Here is an 18,427-nt window from a genome sequence, read left to right as displayed (position 1 = left end):
TGGCCAGAAGTTTACATACGCTCATCACTGGCATGAATGTCAGTGGTAAATTTGGTCTTTTAATTATTTATTTGAATTGTTTTTTAAGTTATTCTTTAAGTTAAATTATTCAGATGTGTCACCACTTTCTCGAGGTCTGAGAATACCTAATCTGTCACCCTCATATGAGAGGAAATTGGTTTGGATGATTACACCAGGAATCCTCACACAATAACATGCATGCAGAGTGACATGTCAAAGATCATATTCAAGAGACAACCAGCACATGTAAGATTTCATTTATAATACATGATGTGAATCATATTATGCCATTTCTAAAAGATTTGAAGAAAGCCCACAATGTAAATAGCTGACCTGACTGGCTACCTCCCTGGAATTTTTAAGGCAGAGGTAACAATGTTTAAAACAATAACAATAATAATATTTATATTTATAACAAGGTGCAATAATAATTAATGTGCAATAATAACAGTGTGCAATACAAATACACTTATTCTTCTTTTTTATACTAAGTTAATATACTGTGTTGTGTTGTTTGTTGCGTTGTGATGTGTCATATCGTGTCGTGTTGTGTTATATGTAGTGCCGACGTAGGACAGTTTTCCAATTTCATTGTACTACTGTACTATGTATGACTGTGCAATGACAATAAAGAGTTATCTTATCTTATCAGTGTAGAAAAACATCTTAGAAGATGTGGACAGGGTTCTGCGTAAGAGAGACTCAGCAGGCTTCCTAGCAAACTGTTTCCTCTATTTCCATCTATAACCTGAAACGTGTTTCTTGGTATATCCTGTGCTAAGCTTAAACAACATCACACACTGTTTGATCCAAACAGCATGTACTACATAGTGATGTTGCACTACTCCTGACAGTTTCAGGAGCTAGGGGTGGGATATAAACACCTTTATCAGCAGGAGACAGAAGTGCATCATTGGCCATCCAGGTAAAAAGCAGATCATGGAGTCATGCATGAAATGCATGAGCAATTCATAACAGTTCAGTATGGGGGCCCCACAGGGAACGGTTCTGGCACCGTTCCTCTTTACCATCTACACTGCAGACTTCTTCTACAACTCCACCCAGTGCTTCCTGCAGAAGTTCTCTGATGACTCTGCAATAGTTGGCCTGATCACTGATGGGGACGACAGGGAGTACAGACGACTGACCCAAGGCTTTGTGGACTGGTGCCTGCAGAACTACCTCCAGATCAAGACCAGTAAAACCAAGGAGCTGGTGGTAGACTTCTGCAGGCACAAACGTCCTCCACTGCAACCACTGAACATCCAAGGTATTGATATTGAGACTGTGGACAGCTACAGGTACCTTGGTGTTCATCTGAACAATAAACTGGACTGGACTCATAATTCAGACGCCCTATGCAGGAAAGGGCAGAGCAGGTTGTACCTGCTGCGGAGGCTCAGGTCTTTTGGAGTGAAGGGCCGACTCCTGAAGACCTTCTATGACTCTGTGGTGGCCTCAGCCATCTTTTACAGTGTGGTCTGCTGGGGGGCAGCATCTCTGCTGGGGACTGGAAGAGACTGAACAGGCTGATCAGAAGGGCCAGCTCTGTTCTAGGATGCCCTCTGGACGCAGTGGAGGTGGTGAGTGACAGGAGAATGGTGGCTAAGCTGTCATCCCTGTTGGACAACATCTCCCACCCCATGCAGGAGACTCTGAGAGCACTGAGCAGCTCCTTCAGTGGCAGCTGTGGCACCCACAATGTGGGATGGAGAGATTTTGCAGGTCTTTCCTCCCTATTGCTGTCAGACTCCACAACAAAGACTTCAACCGATCAAACACACACATCCACACATGTGCAATAGCAATAACACTAAGTACAATACTCTTTTCTGGCATCGTTGTATTATACTCAATTGTATATAGCATTTGTATTCTATTTTATTCAATTGTATATAGTATTTTATTTTATTATATTCTATTGTGTACAGTTGCGCACAGTATCTATTGATATCTTATTCCAGTGTTTTTCTTTTTTCTAATTTTCCATGTAACTTTCCACTCTCCACTGCTGTAACAAAACAAATTTCCCACACGTGGGACTAATAAAGGTTATCTTATCTTATCTTATCTTCATGCATAAAAAAAGAGGAAGAGTGTCTCCTGTGGGTATTGCTGCCACCTTGTGGCACCTGCCACCTGGTTAGACTTCTTATGTCAGGTCATGATGATGGAGTTGAATATTAACAGTATCAGTATCTGGGAAGAATTGGGGAGATTAAATACAATGTATTTTAAAATACTCTTAATGTATATAGATCATTTAGAGATTACTCTAGTTGTTTTTCCTTTTTACCTGAAAGCTGCTATAAATAATAACTTAATTATAAGTAGGTACAGCACTAGGAACGATTTATCAGAAAGACCTCAAAGGGTGATGCAATGTAAACTCAAAGAGCCACTCATTACAACCAGGTTATGCAGAAGAGCATCTCTAAGTGCACAATACATCAAAAAAAGCAAACAAAGCTTCAAATGACGCGTCAACTATTAAATCAGTCGTCGATTTTGATAGTCGACTAATCGTGGCAGCCCTATTGGTTATACTGAACTACATATCAATAGAAGCGCAACACCTAATATAGGTCATGGATAATGCATTAGTCTTTTCAGTTTCTGCTGTTGAAACTAGTAGTCATCATTTTCTGAGAGGAAGAGTCTCTGATTGATGAGTTATTTTCAGGTTGAGATTTTGACCAGGCCATCGCCACAGACCACAGGAAAATAAATAGACCTGTGAAGAGAGAGACATAGTTTGTCAGTTCTTCTATTAAATGATCAAAGTCCAGTTAATCCTTGACATGATGATCACATACTAACCTTGAAGGGAGTTCAATACGGTGAATACGTAGATCCCAGCGAGTGAAACGTATGTAGTGCTGGCTAACCCCCAAGGTAACCCAAGCACACAGCTGAGGCCCAGCACTGTGACACAGTCCTTCCATAACCTCTTCTTTCTCTCTTTGTTTATCTTCTTCCAGTCACTGCTGCTTCCAAAGCTTCTATCACCCCTTCTTAGCTCCAACATCTTAAACACCACCAGCCCCAGCATGCAGGCATTGAACACAACCACCAAGAAAGGAAAGGCCACGGTAGTGATGTAGCTGACTACGAGGAGCTTTTGTTCAGACTCGTTGCTCATCCAGCACCTGCTCATTAATAAAGAAATTAAAAAAACAGCATGAATTTGCTAAGAAATAAAATCTCCTGGCTCACTCTAATATAAAATGATACCAAAGATAGGTTCTTACATGTGTTGTGTTAAATTGCTGTTGCTGTATTTCAGAGTGTATTTGCCATAAACACGTGAAATCCCACAAACAGCTGCAACCAGTGTAGGAAAACCTGAAAACATGGAAGACAGAATTAATGTCAGCTGAGTGTTCTTTAGGACAGCGTGAGGCATTATTGTCACTGTTCCTCTGCTTTAAGGTCCCTTTTCACATTTACCCCCCCCCCAAAGAATGCAAATTTCAGTTCGCATCACCTCAGTAAGACCATGTGAAAATTAAAACAAATCATCCAAGGTGAACTTAAACATCTTTGTTGCCCTTTTGTTAAGACATAGAAAAACGCACCAGACAAACATACTGCAAAAGGAAATGGTCGCCTTAAATGCATATATTGTATAAACTCAAAATGCGCATTTCACTTAAGAATTAAGATGTGAAAATGTGATCAGATCAACTTGTTAGATATTCATTTCCTATTGAAAAAAACAAACAAAACAGAAATAAATAAGTCTTCTCATCAGATATTGATGCTTCTTTCCTGTATGACACAAAAAATAGGAGACAGATGTTTGTTTGTTTTTTAAGTTAATTCCTAATAAAACTAACTGTAAGATGTTTAACTACATTGCTGTTTGCATTATTGCTGAAGTCCTAAATGATCACCTTTAAAGTGTTTGTGCTAATAACATCATGTACAGTCAGACAGGCATGGAGAACAGCACTGACTGCAAGAGGCTTTGAATAGATCACATAGTTCAATTCAATATATAAGACTTTAAGAACGCACAAGCATCTACTTAAAATTTTTTATTTAATCTATCATCTATGATATTATCACGTACAATTCTAATGCATTGTGGCGAGCTCAGACAAGGAGGAGGCAAAGGGATCGTTTGGTCTTGCTTCCCACAGAGTTAGCCAGGGAGCACAGCCGTTTATTAGCATTCAACAGGAAACACAACGCTGCTAACTCAACTGCTCGGCGTAGCTCTAGCATAACAACAACCACAAGAAAAAGGCGCTCTCTCCACCCAGAAACACACAGTCGCAGAGAGAGAGAGCATCACCTGTAACCATGGCAACATAACGCTGCCGCCTGGAACAACAAAACATAGCTGTCAAACCCCAAACAGCCCTGACCCGCTACAGTATTTTGTTCATCTCCCTTAAATAAACAGGCAGCCTTAAAGTATGAAATATTCATTTATAAAAACACATATAAATGTATCTACTGTCTCAGTGGCTGAGACAGTAGATACAGGCCTTATTGTGGCCTCATTGTGAGCTTGAAGACATTTATAATGTTTAAGTAGTTTAATGTGTAGGTGCTGACGATAATCACATTGTGAATGAAAGCCGGGGAACTTTGGTAGCAAGTGGCTATTCTTTGTGACCGAATGGATCGGTCCCTCATATTATCATTATTTCACCCAAAGGCACTAAGTTAATACTTAGTGCCTGCAGAAATACATAGAAATATAAACAGTACTTGGTGACAACTTTGCTTTTAGCCTTTAACCCTCTGGGGTCCAGGGTATAATTGGCCATTTTTGACTACTTTTTATTTGGCGTCTATATTTCACCTTTAAAAACTGTTTATCTTGCCCATCTGTTATGTTCTCATTTTGACATACTGTATAAGCACAACTGATCTAAATTCAGACTTGAAATGCAAATAGAAATTGTACATTTAAAAAAAATATGCAAAATTTTTGCAAACAACAAAGTTATATGGTACTATTTACACCCAAAAATGCAACCAAGGCTAAGACGTTTTTATATAACCATTTAAAACTACTTACAGAACAGTAAGGTGTTCTGCACCAAATAGGAAGGCACACAAATTCTTTATGCAACTCCAAAATATAATTTGTATCCACTAAGACAGAGGAGAACAGCACAGGGATAAACCTGCAGGTCTGACAGCAGGTGTGTCACTCCTGTTTTCCACCTGGAGACAGCGTTTACACTGCGATCTGCCTTTTGTGGCTTTTTTGCAGCAACTGTGACATTCTCTAGTAGAAGTGACTCACAAAACAAAACAACGACTACACTACACACTAACTACACAAGATAACACACTAACGTGAGACTCCAAACATGGTAAACGTCACAAATCTATCACGTATCTATCAAAACTCACTTTCTCTTTCTTTCGCTCACTTGCTCTCTCTCGCTGGTGTCACTCCTAAAACTTCCCCCTCTTCCTAAACAACCAAATGCCACATTTTTTGATTGGTCGAAATGGTACATTTTTCCACCAATAGGGAAGGAGTTAGGGCTGGGCCATATTATACCGTTCACGGTAATACCGGTATAATGTTATGCAACGATAGGAAAATGAAATATCGCGATAGAATATGAGTAAAACGCGCATGCGCAGTGGCTTTGTTTTCATACGCACATGGCCGATTGTTGAGTGAAACAAATGAACCAGAATTGGTTTGTAAAAATGGTGCAACTTCAGTGATGTGGAACTGGTTTGGTGTTTGTCCGTCAGATACACGACAAAGCACATTTTTTTGCAGAACATGCAAGCGGCCGTCGTTATTGTCGGACTAAGATGCTCTTAAATCTGGGAGTAATCTGGGTCCTAAACTCCACGTTCTTCAGGTCAAACGAACACTGCAGCATCACTGAGAATTAAAAATTGTCTAAATTCTTTCATCTTTAATAAAACGATCAGCATTGCTGCTTTACCAGGTGTAACTATGAAGTTTAACTTCCAGGCATCCATGAAAACAAAATTTATTACATTTAACGGAGTTAGAAGTTAGCAGGAAGCTAGCGGAAGTTAGCTCGCTAGTTTCGCTAGCATGTTCTGACTGAGAGACTGAGAGATTTCTGAAAAAAATCAAACGTACAGCTCTGCTATCACTTCCAACATAAATGAAGACAGGAAACTAAACAGCAGTGACGTTTATAGGGTTACTGAAGTTGGGCTAGCTGGTATTTAATGATGTGCTACGTGATCGCTAGCAACACAGCTATGTTAGCATAATATAAACAGTGAAGCTGGAGGACGAACACTAACACTTTTCCACTTAAAAAGGTTAACGTTAAGGTTTCTGATAGTTAGAGACAAATGCAATCGCATGGCAGGATGCTGTAAACGGACCAAACTTCAGTCAGAAGAACAACTGAGATAATCCATCCACAATACGAGGTCAGTCATTAATATACTGCAACAACATGGGAACAGAGCAGCGGCCAGAGAATTCAACATTAATGAATCAATGGTACAGAAGTGGAGGAAGCAAGAAGAATGAGTTTAATAAAGTTTGATTTATCTGACTGCTTTGTTTCGCTTAATGTGCCTTATAATCCTGTGCACCTTATGGTCCGAAAAATACGTACTGCACACTGCAGTTTAATGTTGCAAAGCACCTCTTTTTAACTTCAGTGGATATTATACATGGTTATGCTCAGGATATGTCAGCCCATTTCTACTGGAAATGCCTTTTGGTTAAACTTTCAGCTAGGAATTTGCATTTGCACTGTTACATTTTTATAAAGCTTTAATGTACATAAAAACCAGCTTCTTGTTTAAGTGAAAATAAATGGAAGGTTGTCTTTTTGCGTTAGTAATGTTGTGGAGTTGTATTTTGTCTCGCATCAATTATATCGTCAGTTATATCGTTATCGCAAATTTTCAAATATATATCGTGATAAATATTTTTGGCCATATCGCCCTGCTCTAGAAGGAGTATTTTTTCTTTTCCTTTTTTTTCACTCCCAGGCTGAGAGTGATTGCTAGTGCTGTTTGTTCCCCCTGCAAACACCACTGTTTTATTAAGAAAAAAACATTGCGTGTATTTTTTATCATACCTCTGGTTTTACATGGCCGATCAACACAATTTAAAAACTGGTGTATAGTTTGAAGTCCGCACTTTCGACCCAAATTGAAATTTTGTTTTTACATTTTGCGACTCATTTTATTTCTCTATCTGATAAGAAAACTATTCAATCAGAATGTTATTTGTGGTGATGACATACAGTTACACTTTCAAGCACTTTTAAGCACCACATCTGAAATTCAAGCACTTTTCAAACCTTGAAAAGACAATATTAAAATTCTATCATTTTCAAGGATTTCAAGCACCTGTACGAACCCTGTCCTTAAAATTTTGTGCCCCATGCTGACTGCACAGGTGATCTTACCAACAGCTGTTGATTCTAAACAACAGAATAAATTAGAATGACTAAAGCTGAACAATATACAATCGTCCATATCAGATCGTCTGTTTCACAGTATTATTATCTGAACTTAAAACACATCTCTCTTAGACAGGCTTTTCAGTTAAGGCCTAATTTATAACAGTGTCATTTAATTACTTTTAAAATACATACAAGACATTTCATGATTCGTGATTTTTTTAAGTAGTTTTGTACCTATTTGCCCTAGTGTTTGGTCAGTGTCTGTTGTGCTTAAATACAGTAGGTTATGCAAATAAGGCGAATTTACTTGACATCACAATACATCAGAATAAAGGGTTTAAGCCTTTATTGTGATGTAACACTTCAACACAATCCACTTTCATTTAAAGATTTGTGACAGTGTATTGCAGAGCAGCGTCCCACCTAAACGACACTCACCCCATCCAATCAGGCTGAGTTTGAGCAGGTACCTCCTCACATAGATGTTAAAGACCCGGATGAGCAGAAGGTAGAGGTGGAACCCCTCCAGAGCACTCCAGGTCAGGGTGGCCAGCAGGGACCAGTGTAAAACCAGACCCAGTACCAGGCAAGATGAGCCGTCCTCTTTTTCCTTCAGTAGTTGGGCCAGGAGGCTGGACAGCAGGAAGGTGAGATGGAGGCAGAACATCGCCACTGTTAGCTGCATGTGCAGACTTATGGATTTCTCAGGATGCCGCCGACTAAAACAGAAACAGAATTATTCTCTTGTTGCCAACTGTGGAGATAGTGGATATTATCTTGCCTTTTTAGATGTGAGATGATGGTAATAACCCCACACTAATGCAGCAGATAAAACTATATATAAGAAAGGCCATGAGGCTGTAGCCTCACTTCTCTAATGGTCTCTTAACTAGATGTAGCCACAAAGTTCACTTAATACCACACTTTGAGTAGCAGTCGCCTCATTTGCATCATATAATGTTAGAAATGTAACAGAATATGGGTTGAACTGAAATGGGAAAATCAACAAATTCATTAAACAAACAAATTACAAAGACAAACATGACAAAATCACTCTCAGGCAGATATATTAATGTACACAACATTTCTTTAATTAATTACTTTACAAATTTCATTCACAATCACATTTTTTTAACCATTAATATTATTGAGTTTGTTTTCTTAATGTTCAGGGTTTTTTTTATGGCATTTCCAGGCCCTCGTAGCAGTGTTTCTTTGAGGCTACTTGACAGAAGATGTCTCTGGGGAAGTGACTACATTTTGTTTATACCAGTATCAACATGTTGAAAAAAAATAGTTCCCAAAATGTAAGCAGCAACTGAGCTTTTGTGACGCAATCTCTGCAACCTCACACTGTCACTGTCACGGACCCAGCTCTGGAGGACTCGGGGTCCGTGAGCAGTTTTGACTGTTGATGTTATTGTTGTTATTATTATTATTTTGGTGATGTGTGTGTTTTTCTGCACTGTGCTGTGTTAGTCTGTGTCCCACTCATATGTATAGGCAGGGTATGGGTGTGTATGTCTGCGGGTGTGGCTGGAGGATGGAGCTCAGCCACCTGCAGGCCTGAGGGGTGTGGCCCTGCGGAAGGACTGGCCACACCTGAAGTTCATGCCACACCTGTTGGTGATCAGGGCTCGTCGGGGGAGCTACTTAGGAGAGAGTTGGAGCTCCCACCGGCGCGGGATCATTGAGTTATCGTACCAAGTCAGTGTGTGTTAGCTTAGGTCTGTGCTGTGCGTATATGCCCGCCGAGGGTTAGTGTTGACGGCTGCGTCTCTGGTTTCCCTACAGGAGGAGGAGTGGTCCGGAGAGGCAGCACGCACGGGGGTGCGGAAACACAACAGCGGGGAGCACGAGCACGGGGTTCGAGGGAGCAACGGGGAGTTATTGTATTTACAGCCTTTTCACTGTAAATAAAGAGCACTGTTTGCATCGCAGAGTCTGCGTTTTGGGTCCTCCTTTCCCCACATCCCCACGGTCTGCCAGCCAGACCGTGACACACACGCTCATCATTCTTTGCAGAGACAACTGTTAAAGGAAGAGGGATGTTTCTTTATACAGGGAACCCTGACAAAAGTTAGCAAATACATCTGTAGCAAAAGTTCGACCCTTTAGTTCATAAAAAGCACAGTAGGAACTCACAGTATTTGTGTCCTCAGAGGTTTTTGCCACAAACCAGACTCAGATATACTCTGTCAGAGTATTACAGGCTATTAGTAAGTTCTTTGGTGATGCAGAGTATGAGTGCATTCTATTTTATTTTATGTAATTACATTGCTGTGGAGACACACATAGGAGAGTTAGTCTGAGTCAAGAGTTTCTTCTTTCCCTACAGAGCTCTACAGATACCAGCTGTTTATGTAAATGGAAGCGGTGTAATACTGCAAACATCAGGATATGTACTGCTGCAGTGGAACTGTGGATAAATTCACTCCATGTATTCTATTTGCCAAACAACAACAGTTGTTTTATACAGCAGTGTTTAATCATCCACAAGTCAACATGTCAGCTACTCCTCAGATAATCGCTGACCTAATGCACAAACTGGACTCTATTTGCTCCATTTGCTAAATTCCTCCTTGTGAGACTTTAATTGTTGCAATTTAAAGAAGACTCTGCAGTTAGCAGAAGGTACAGCTATGACTTCATTTCATCAGAGTACTCGGGAAGACCAAAGTGAGTCAAAAACAGCTCATGACTTTTTACAGAAAGTACTGTATCACATTGTGCAGAAACTACGGCCTCTCTACAGGACTTACTCAATTTAGCAGGATTGAGTAAATAATCTTGGTCTCACTTTTGACCTGTTGCCACCTGAGAAACAGCGTCAAAAGCAGTTTACTTCTCAGTGCCATAACAACATTGAACCTCAAGATATACTGCCCCCCTCGATTCCCCTAGTACCACCACCTTTTCCCACTCCTCTTCTTCCTGTAATAAGTTGTCTTCTGTATAATATCATAGCCAAAACTAATATTGTGAAAAAACGGGAAATACTTGCACCATCATGCTACTCCATTACATTTTATTAAATGTATGTATATTAACTGTATGGGTTCCCTTTGCTTGTCTTTGCCTGAAGGGCCACCATGCACCAGGTGTCATGCAAAGCTAGTTATCCCTGACAGAATTAGTTTCTCCCCCGTTGGGAGCGCAGGAGACACAAATGCTGTAGGAGATAACTACCTTGGCACAACAGGTGTCAAAGCACTGACACCATTTGTTCATTTTTTAAATACTGCCACTGGATTGTTCAATCAACTTTCTTAATGTGACCAGCTCCCCTCTACCTTCTCACGCACCTTGTGAAAAAGTTTATTGTGGAAGAAGTGGTGAAAAGGTGGAGCTGGAAAGCTGAGAGAAAACAATAAAAAACACTAAACTAAACATAAATGCAGCAAAATGTGTCAAAGTAACGGCATGTAAGCCGTCAGGGTTGCCTGACTGTGAACCAGCAACAAATAGTAACCAATCCTTACAGGTTGCTGGTGCTGCTGCTAACACCAGCTGTGGAGAAGTGAGGAAGCAATGGAGGAATGTGAAATGAAAAAATGTTTTTTTCATACTAGTGAATCTTTCTCAGAATCATTTTGTCATGTCACTAGAACAGGCTGAAACCATCTTGAAAATGGTGAATATTAGGACAGCTGCTGGCCCCCGATGCCATCTAGCTCAGTGAGGATTTTTCTACAATCGTACAGAGATGTGTAGAGGGTGGAAACATAACCAGCATACAGAACAAATGAAATGTAACTGATGTGAAGTCATTTAGAAAAAAAACATATTAATCACAATACTAAAAAAAGATGCAAGAAAACTAAATGAGTTAAGATCCGCTGTATTTACACATCTTGTGATAAAAAAAAAACTGATGAGGTTGTGTCCTCAACTGATGACAGATTAGAGCCACTGCTGTTTGCTTATAAAGTAAGCATTGATATAGATGATGATAAGCTCATTGTTCTAGATCATACAGCATATAAGCATCTTCTGCTTTTGATAAGGTGCAGCCCCATGTACTGATGGACTGACTGGCCTCTGAAATTATTTTACTTGATCAGATTTTAATGTTACATTTGAATTTTTTAACTGAGAAACTTGAATGGGATTTCTGTAAAATGTCCAACCCTCTCAAACCTATCAAACTCCAGCTCTCCTGAGGGCTGTGTTTTTTCTCCTCTGGTTTTTATCATGTACACAGACAGCTCCTAGACTTGAAGTTTCCTGATAACACTGCACTGCTGCCTCCTCTTCAGACCTCACAGTCAGGTCTGGCTGATGCTTTGCCTGCATTTGTTAAATGTTCGGAATGACGATTTCCTTAAACTTAACGTGACTAAGAGTGGGTCATTAATCACTGATTTAGGGGAAGACAGCTGGAAGCCAAAGGCTAGTATGAGCATCAGCCAGGTATAGAAGTCCAAATTGTGCATACTTTGCTTAAGAAGCAGTTGGAAACAACCTGGTACTTCCTTAATTTCTTCATCGTTTGAGATGCAAAATTCTTAAGAGTATCGGTTTGTTCTTATTTTTTCATCTCTTATTTTCATCTGCTCATGTTTGAGTGTGGGTGTTGTGGTCAGAGACCTTATCACTGAGCTGCTGTCACTAACGAACTCAATAGCTTTTATACAGTCTATTTTCTCCAGTTTCTCATTTGATCACAATTGGGAACTGAAAACTATAAAGTTTTAAATGTGAATAATATGATATCTACTCACTGTAGATAAATATAGATGAACAAACTGATCAGTGCGAAGGGGGCGGAGAATCCTGATCCAATGTAAGTGATGTAGTTTAGCTTGTCGGCATCAGCTTTTGTCACCGATATTCCTGGATTCTGCAACATAAAAAGATGAAGTTGTTGTTTTGAAATGTATTTTACATAAGAAATTTGTTTTAGTAGTAGACCAAGATTTGTTAATTTATCAATTGCTAAATTTCCATGTTAAGATGGCAAGACATTTTGGTGCAATACATGGTTGGGAATGTATCGGTTGGTTCACCCTTCATCACAACTGTATGATGAGTTAATTATTTTTGTAAGTGATCCATGTGCTGGCAAAGCTTAAAATTAGAGTGACAGGTGTGCTGACCCATAGCCTTAAATTGTGACTTGATACCATGGTGGCTCCCTCTATCTTTTATACAATCTATGTGTAACACACTAGTTTGCTCATAGAATAGAATAGCCCTTTATTGTTATTTTACATGCACAACAAAGTATGTGTACAGTGAACTTATAACTATAATTATAATTTAAATATCATAATTATCATCTTTGAGTGTATTGCTGACATTTCAGTTCTGGTCATTTGGTTGTGGAAAGACTGGAACTAAATATGTGGCTATTTATACAGTATAAATTTGAGACAGCCTCTCAATTCAAATTGTTTATCAACATGTTTATCTAATTAAATATTAATTAGATAAATATGGTGTTTGCCAAAGGCTTTTATCATATGTAGGAAGAGATTTTCAGCTCACCACAAGCACAGCAAAGAAGCTCAGATGGTTGCAGCTGCAAATAAATTCATGTGCCGTGTAATTTGTGTCACAGCCTTCATTGCTCCAGTAACCTATAAAGAAAACATTCGGAGTAACTAAGTCATTTTATTTAGAAACAAAAACACTGAAGGTTGACATCTCCAGTAGTACCTGTTCCATCCTTTGCTGATGTTTCCTTCCAAAATACACACGTTCCACTTTCAACCTGGAATCAAAATGAACGGTAAACAGGTTGTTACATTTTCTATTTAAGATGTTCGTCCAACACTTTTGTCTTTTTACCTCTTTGTTGTGTTTGAAGGTTAACGTGATGGGTTGTGAGAGATTCTCGACTGCACGGTTTCCTGCCCGCACACATACGGCTGAGTCCCTAAATACTTTGCCATTTCTGCGGTGAATTTGTGGTATCCTACTTCTTTGGGGAGGACTCAGCTGAAAGGATGGCACATGACAGTTATGTTAGTGGCGCCTCCACCAATGAGTGATTTTATTAAACAAAAGTCTAGCAGTGTTGCCGGGTCTCGACTAACTCAGGCCACTGTTAGAAGTGATTGTGAACTGGCACTCAGGCGGACCACCTTTTCACAGAATGCTCTGTCATATCAGGGAGTGAGCTTCTGGAATAGTCTTCCACTGTCAGTGAGGGAAAGTACAAGTCTACCCATCTTTAAGAGTCACTTAAAAGGGCGGCTGAGGGACACACAAACATGTAATCATGTTTAATAATCATGTTTTATATTGGACGGGGAAAAGAGTTAGTGTATTACAAAAAGGGAAACAACTGTTAGTGCAATGGGTGAACGCAATATCACGATGGTCAGGGCATGTACAATACTGGGGTTTGTGCAATATAATTGATGTGTTTCCGTTATTGTTATCTATACTGTCCTCTGTGTCCACTCTCCTTGTCATTGTTTGTTCTAGTATAATGTGATCACTGTTTTTGTCCTTGTCACATGACCTGTAAATAGTGTCTCTGTATGTTTTTACTAACTTGTGTTTAACACCAACCTGCCAGAGGGTCTGCAGATGGAAATTAGCCCAAGCCTATAATCTGGCATATTTACATTTGTTAAAATGTTCATTAATATGTATTGCCCCTCTTTCTAAAAAATAAATAAATAAATAAAATAAATAAAATGTTAGGGTGGGATTAATATGAAAAAATGTATCTCAAATCTCAAAAACTAATCTAGCCTTTAATCCTGGCAGAGGACTTGTAGTTAAATTTCAAGATATTTTTTTTTAAATGTTGGCTAGTTGTAGCTACAGTTTGTACAGCCACAAGCGCAGTTTTATGAACAAAGTATTTGCATTTTGAAGATTTCTTTTATATTTCTCGCACTTACATGTTTCAGACCATTAAACAAATTGTAACTGTCATGATCCTGGGTCCTTTTGACCCAGCATTTTGTGTTTTCTCTTCGATTTTGGTTCTGTTCTTCCTTTGTTTAGTGTTTACTCTGTTCTGCCCGTGTGTTCCTGTTTTATTGTGAAGGTCTGCGTCTTATGTGAGTGTTTTCAGTTTGCCTCCCTAGTCTCGTTATGTTAATCACTCCCAGCTGTGTTTCCCACCTGTGTGTAATCTCCCTGTGTTCTCTGAGTGTATTTAAGTTGTATTTTCTGTCTTAGTAATTGCTGGTTCGTCTGTGTTGTTTCCCCTTGGTCTCCCTGCGTCTTCCCATATGTATTTCTCCGGACCTCCCTGCATCCTCGTTCTGGTTTGTCTTATTAGTTTACCCAGTTTAGGTTTCCAGTTTCATGTTTTGTCGCCACCGCTGTTTGTACTTACCCACCCCTGTTAATAAACACTCACCTGCACCAGAGCTGCTGCCTTTTGGGTCCTTCCTACATTCCACACGGCTTGCCCCGGCAATCCGTGACAGTAATATTAGGTAAAGGTAGCCAAAGATTGTTGTTGTGAGTAGCCTTTTTATAGAACTGTAGTCAGAATGCATTACTTTTCTGAAATAAACATTTTAAAGTCTAATAAAGTTGTTTGTACACTGGTTGAGGAATTTGTCATATAAGACAAATATAAGACAAACATTTTAGACTAAATTAAAGCAAACATTTCTCATTGTGGCCCTCAGTGAAAACAACTCTTTATTAAAGGAGCAACTTTTAATCATTTTTCATGATAAGCAACAGCTGATTGTGAAGAGACTCTGCTCGTGGGAATATTTAAGTTTTTTTTCTGTTGCTTTTAGCGTTACCAACCTTAAAATAACTGCTGTTTATTACAGAGGCCACCACCAGGACATCCACCTCAGGCACATTTCCTATGCTTCTCTGGAGAGCTGATGATGGGATGTGAACTCTATGTTCAAATGTAGGACTCACATCAACCTAAAAAGCATACACGAAAACATAACTTTAAAAAATGTGTTGGTTGTCAGTAATTAGAGTTCATTAATACAAAAATACAGAAATTCAGATCAAATGTAACTTTTTCACTTCTAAAAAGCACTTCAGCTCCAAATGACCTCACCTCTTGAAGCGAGTCTACTTTGAGTTGTTTGATGCCTGTCAAGGAGCGGCCTGTTTTGCAGGTCATAATTCGATCCTCGTAACAACTACCAACAGATATTTAACATAGTTCAGATATATAAACATGCAAACAGGGATATAACTGAGGATAAAAAAGACAAACTAATGCAAAGAGATGAGAAGTAAGATCAATTATTTCATAGTGGACCTTTCTCTGCTATTTGATTACTTCATTTGTTCATGGATATACATTTAAAGGAGAAAAAATGAAACTGCAAGAATTTGAGATGAACAGAAATAGATTCTGTTGTATTTGGTTTAAGCATCCTTCAGTGCTTTTCAATTTGCACAAAATAATGCTGAGCTGTGAAACTCTGACAATAATTAAATAATAATGTCCATATTATCACAGTATCACATTCTACAGCTTTGTCAATTCCAAGCAGCTAACAAAATCCAAAAAGAAAAATAAGAAAGAAATATAAAAAGTACAGTAAATCATCCAAATAATGTTTCTAGATAAATCAAGTATGTAACAAGTTTAAATACACGCCAACATACACAATACACTTAAACAATAATACAAAATTATGGTTATTCCAAAGTGTTACACTGTGTTCTTGTTTGAAACAGCAGTATTTGTTACAATGAGTATATGTTAGAGGCTGTATACTAATACTCTAATGATTCTTATTTGATGATGAAGCCATGTAAAACCACTGAAAAGCAGCCACTGTTGAAAACAATTAACAAGTACTGACAGCATTTATTCATTCATGTAGGACAATTTATTTTTCACAAACAGGAATGCGACATGTACAGTAGAAGCTGCATTACCCTATCCATGATGGGTCACTGTCTCGGCATTCTTTAAGAACATTTTTACAAAGGTCTGTCAAAGTAAAACACACAGAAAAGGAAAGACCAAAATTAGCATAATGAATACATTTAAACAAGACTGGAAGCTGATAAAACGTCTAAGTGGCATCTAACTCCAGAGACACATGAGAGACAAGATGTTATTTTACAAGTATTTGATCAGCACTTGATAAAATTGCAGGTAGTTTTGTGAAACTGGTTGACTTAGAGTCTTTAATAGCTATTGGTAACAAAGAAGCTGGGTAATTTTACTTTTTCAAGGATTCATGACTTTGAGATTCACTTCACAAGTATACTCCTTTCAACATAAGAGTGATAACATGGTAGGTTTACTCACCAATAGCTCGGGACATAGAAAAACAGAGGGCTGTTGTGATAAAAAGTATAATCCACATTGCGTCTCACTCATCAACAGATATAGATTTGCTGTAAGAGGTCCAGAGGGTATTTTTCCTTTCTGGTTGACGTTTGCTGAATGAGGGGGAGTTTCATATCTACATATATCACATGCTTTAACAGATCTGTGGTTCACAGCTCAGAAAAGGAAATGACTCACATCAGGCAATTTCTTTCAGTGCTACCACAATAATCAAGTACTTTTAAGTACTAAAGAAGTGCTGATACTTACAGCTTGCTGAGGAAGTAAAACAGGAACTTGCGCCACACCAGTTCTACAGGTTGCAGCACACAGTAAAATAAGATGCAAATCTTTGAAAATAAAGTCTTTGGAGGTAACTGGACTGCTGTATTTTTCTATTCTTCCTGACCTGTTTCTCTTTACATAGTCTATTTCATTTCTAATCAGAATAGCTCATGTATTATTCCAAAAATTCCGTTAGTAGTGGTTTGCTTTAAACTTACCTTAGATCTAATGAGGTTTGGTGTGATGGACTTGTGGTATTACAGGTTTATCATTTTAAGTAGTGGCAAGGAAAGTTTTCTGTTCTTCCTCTGCTAGTGGGTAACCAGATCGACAAGAAGATGTGTCAGACACCTTCATAAAGACATGCACAAATTATTCAAAATTATATATCAGGTCTAAGAACTTCAACAGATGTCATGAAAAGTGTAGCACTCCACCCGTTATACTGAGTCTAAACCCTCTTACATCAGTTTAGACCCACTATTTTGGGTGTTGGATTAGTTATTGCATCAGATTCCACAATGGTTTTGGTATGGACAGGAATCAAGGAAACTAACCATAAACCCCTTGCCTGCATGTTACACTTAAACACTAATGAAAGAATTGATCCCAGACAACTTAAGCACAAGAACAGAACATTTACTGTACTTTGGTGCAGCATAAAAATGTACAAAAACACACATTTTTTATAAATTCAAATGATATCACAGTTACTTTAGAAAATGAAATATCCATCCATCCATCCATCCATCCATCCATTCGCTTCCGCTTATCCTTTTCAGGGTCGCAGGGGCGCTGGAGCCTATCCCAGCTGTCATAGGGCGAGAGGCGGGGTACACCCTGGACAGGTCGCCAGTCTGTCGCAGGGCCAACACACAGGGACAGACATTCATTCGCACATTCACACCTATAGTGACAATTTGGATTATCCAATTAACCTATCCCCACAAGAAAATGAAATAGATATTTTAAATTAAATAATACCATATGAAATATTATTAAGCAACACAGAAGCAGGTTATCACATCTTGGTGGTGTTGTGCCAAAATGTGATTGCCTGTCAAAAACTGATTTTCGGTATTTACCAAGAAGCGATGGCCCGTAGTTACACTGCTACCCCCCCCCCCCCCCCCAAACAAAAAAAAAAACAAAAAAGCAAACCACACTTGTTGGCCTATGCTATGTGAAATGTGTCAAGTATATCCCTCATGAATGATATCAAGTCATCTTGAGCCACAAACAACATTCCTATCACAAGGTAGAAGCCACAATCAGTTTTTGGCAAAGTGCCTTTTAGTTTACTGTCCAGTTAAAAAGTCTCGTTGACATTAAAAAAATGGCTTTTTAAGAGTAATCTGGCGAAGAGGACAACAGAAATTGCAACAAATATAGCAAGAGTTCTATAAAGATATTTTAAGTGGCCAAAAAGTACTGGACTGGTTATGTATGTACAGTAACATACATGCAGTCATAAAGATATAAAGTCATAACT

General features: G+C 38.8%; 1 protein-coding gene across 1 annotated transcript; it reads right to left on the bottom strand.

Moving 5' to 3' along the window:
• Positions 1-266: 266 nt before the first annotated feature.
• Positions 267-16,820, bottom strand: LOC146582786 (adhesion G protein-coupled receptor G1-like). Its single transcript, XM_085289818.1, has 12 exons — positions 16,630-16,820; positions 16,251-16,305; positions 15,415-15,499; positions 15,144-15,272; positions 13,206-13,355; positions 13,074-13,128; positions 12,903-12,994; positions 12,137-12,255; positions 7,851-8,131; positions 3,273-3,366; positions 2,842-3,170; positions 267-2,755 (listed from the first exon to the last, which is right to left on the bottom strand). Exons 1-12 carry the CDS (start codon positions 16,685-16,687, stop codon positions 2,631-2,633), a joined length of 1,572 nt encoding a protein of 523 aa, XP_085145944.1. The 5' UTR covers positions 16,688-16,820; the 3' UTR covers positions 267-2,630.
• Positions 16,821-18,427: the final 1,607 nt, after the last annotated feature.

The sequence above is a fragment of the Mchenga conophoros genome, linkage group LG1 (assembly GCF_057382185.1).
Source record: "Mchenga conophoros isolate Kocher_MC1m ecotype Shallow Benthic linkage group LG1, M_conophoros_male_GT1.1, whole genome shotgun sequence".
In the NCBI taxonomy this organism is placed as follows: Eukaryota; Metazoa; Chordata; class Actinopteri; order Cichliformes; family Cichlidae; genus Mchenga; species Mchenga conophoros.
This window is presented reverse-complemented; position numbering and strand designations above follow the sequence as displayed.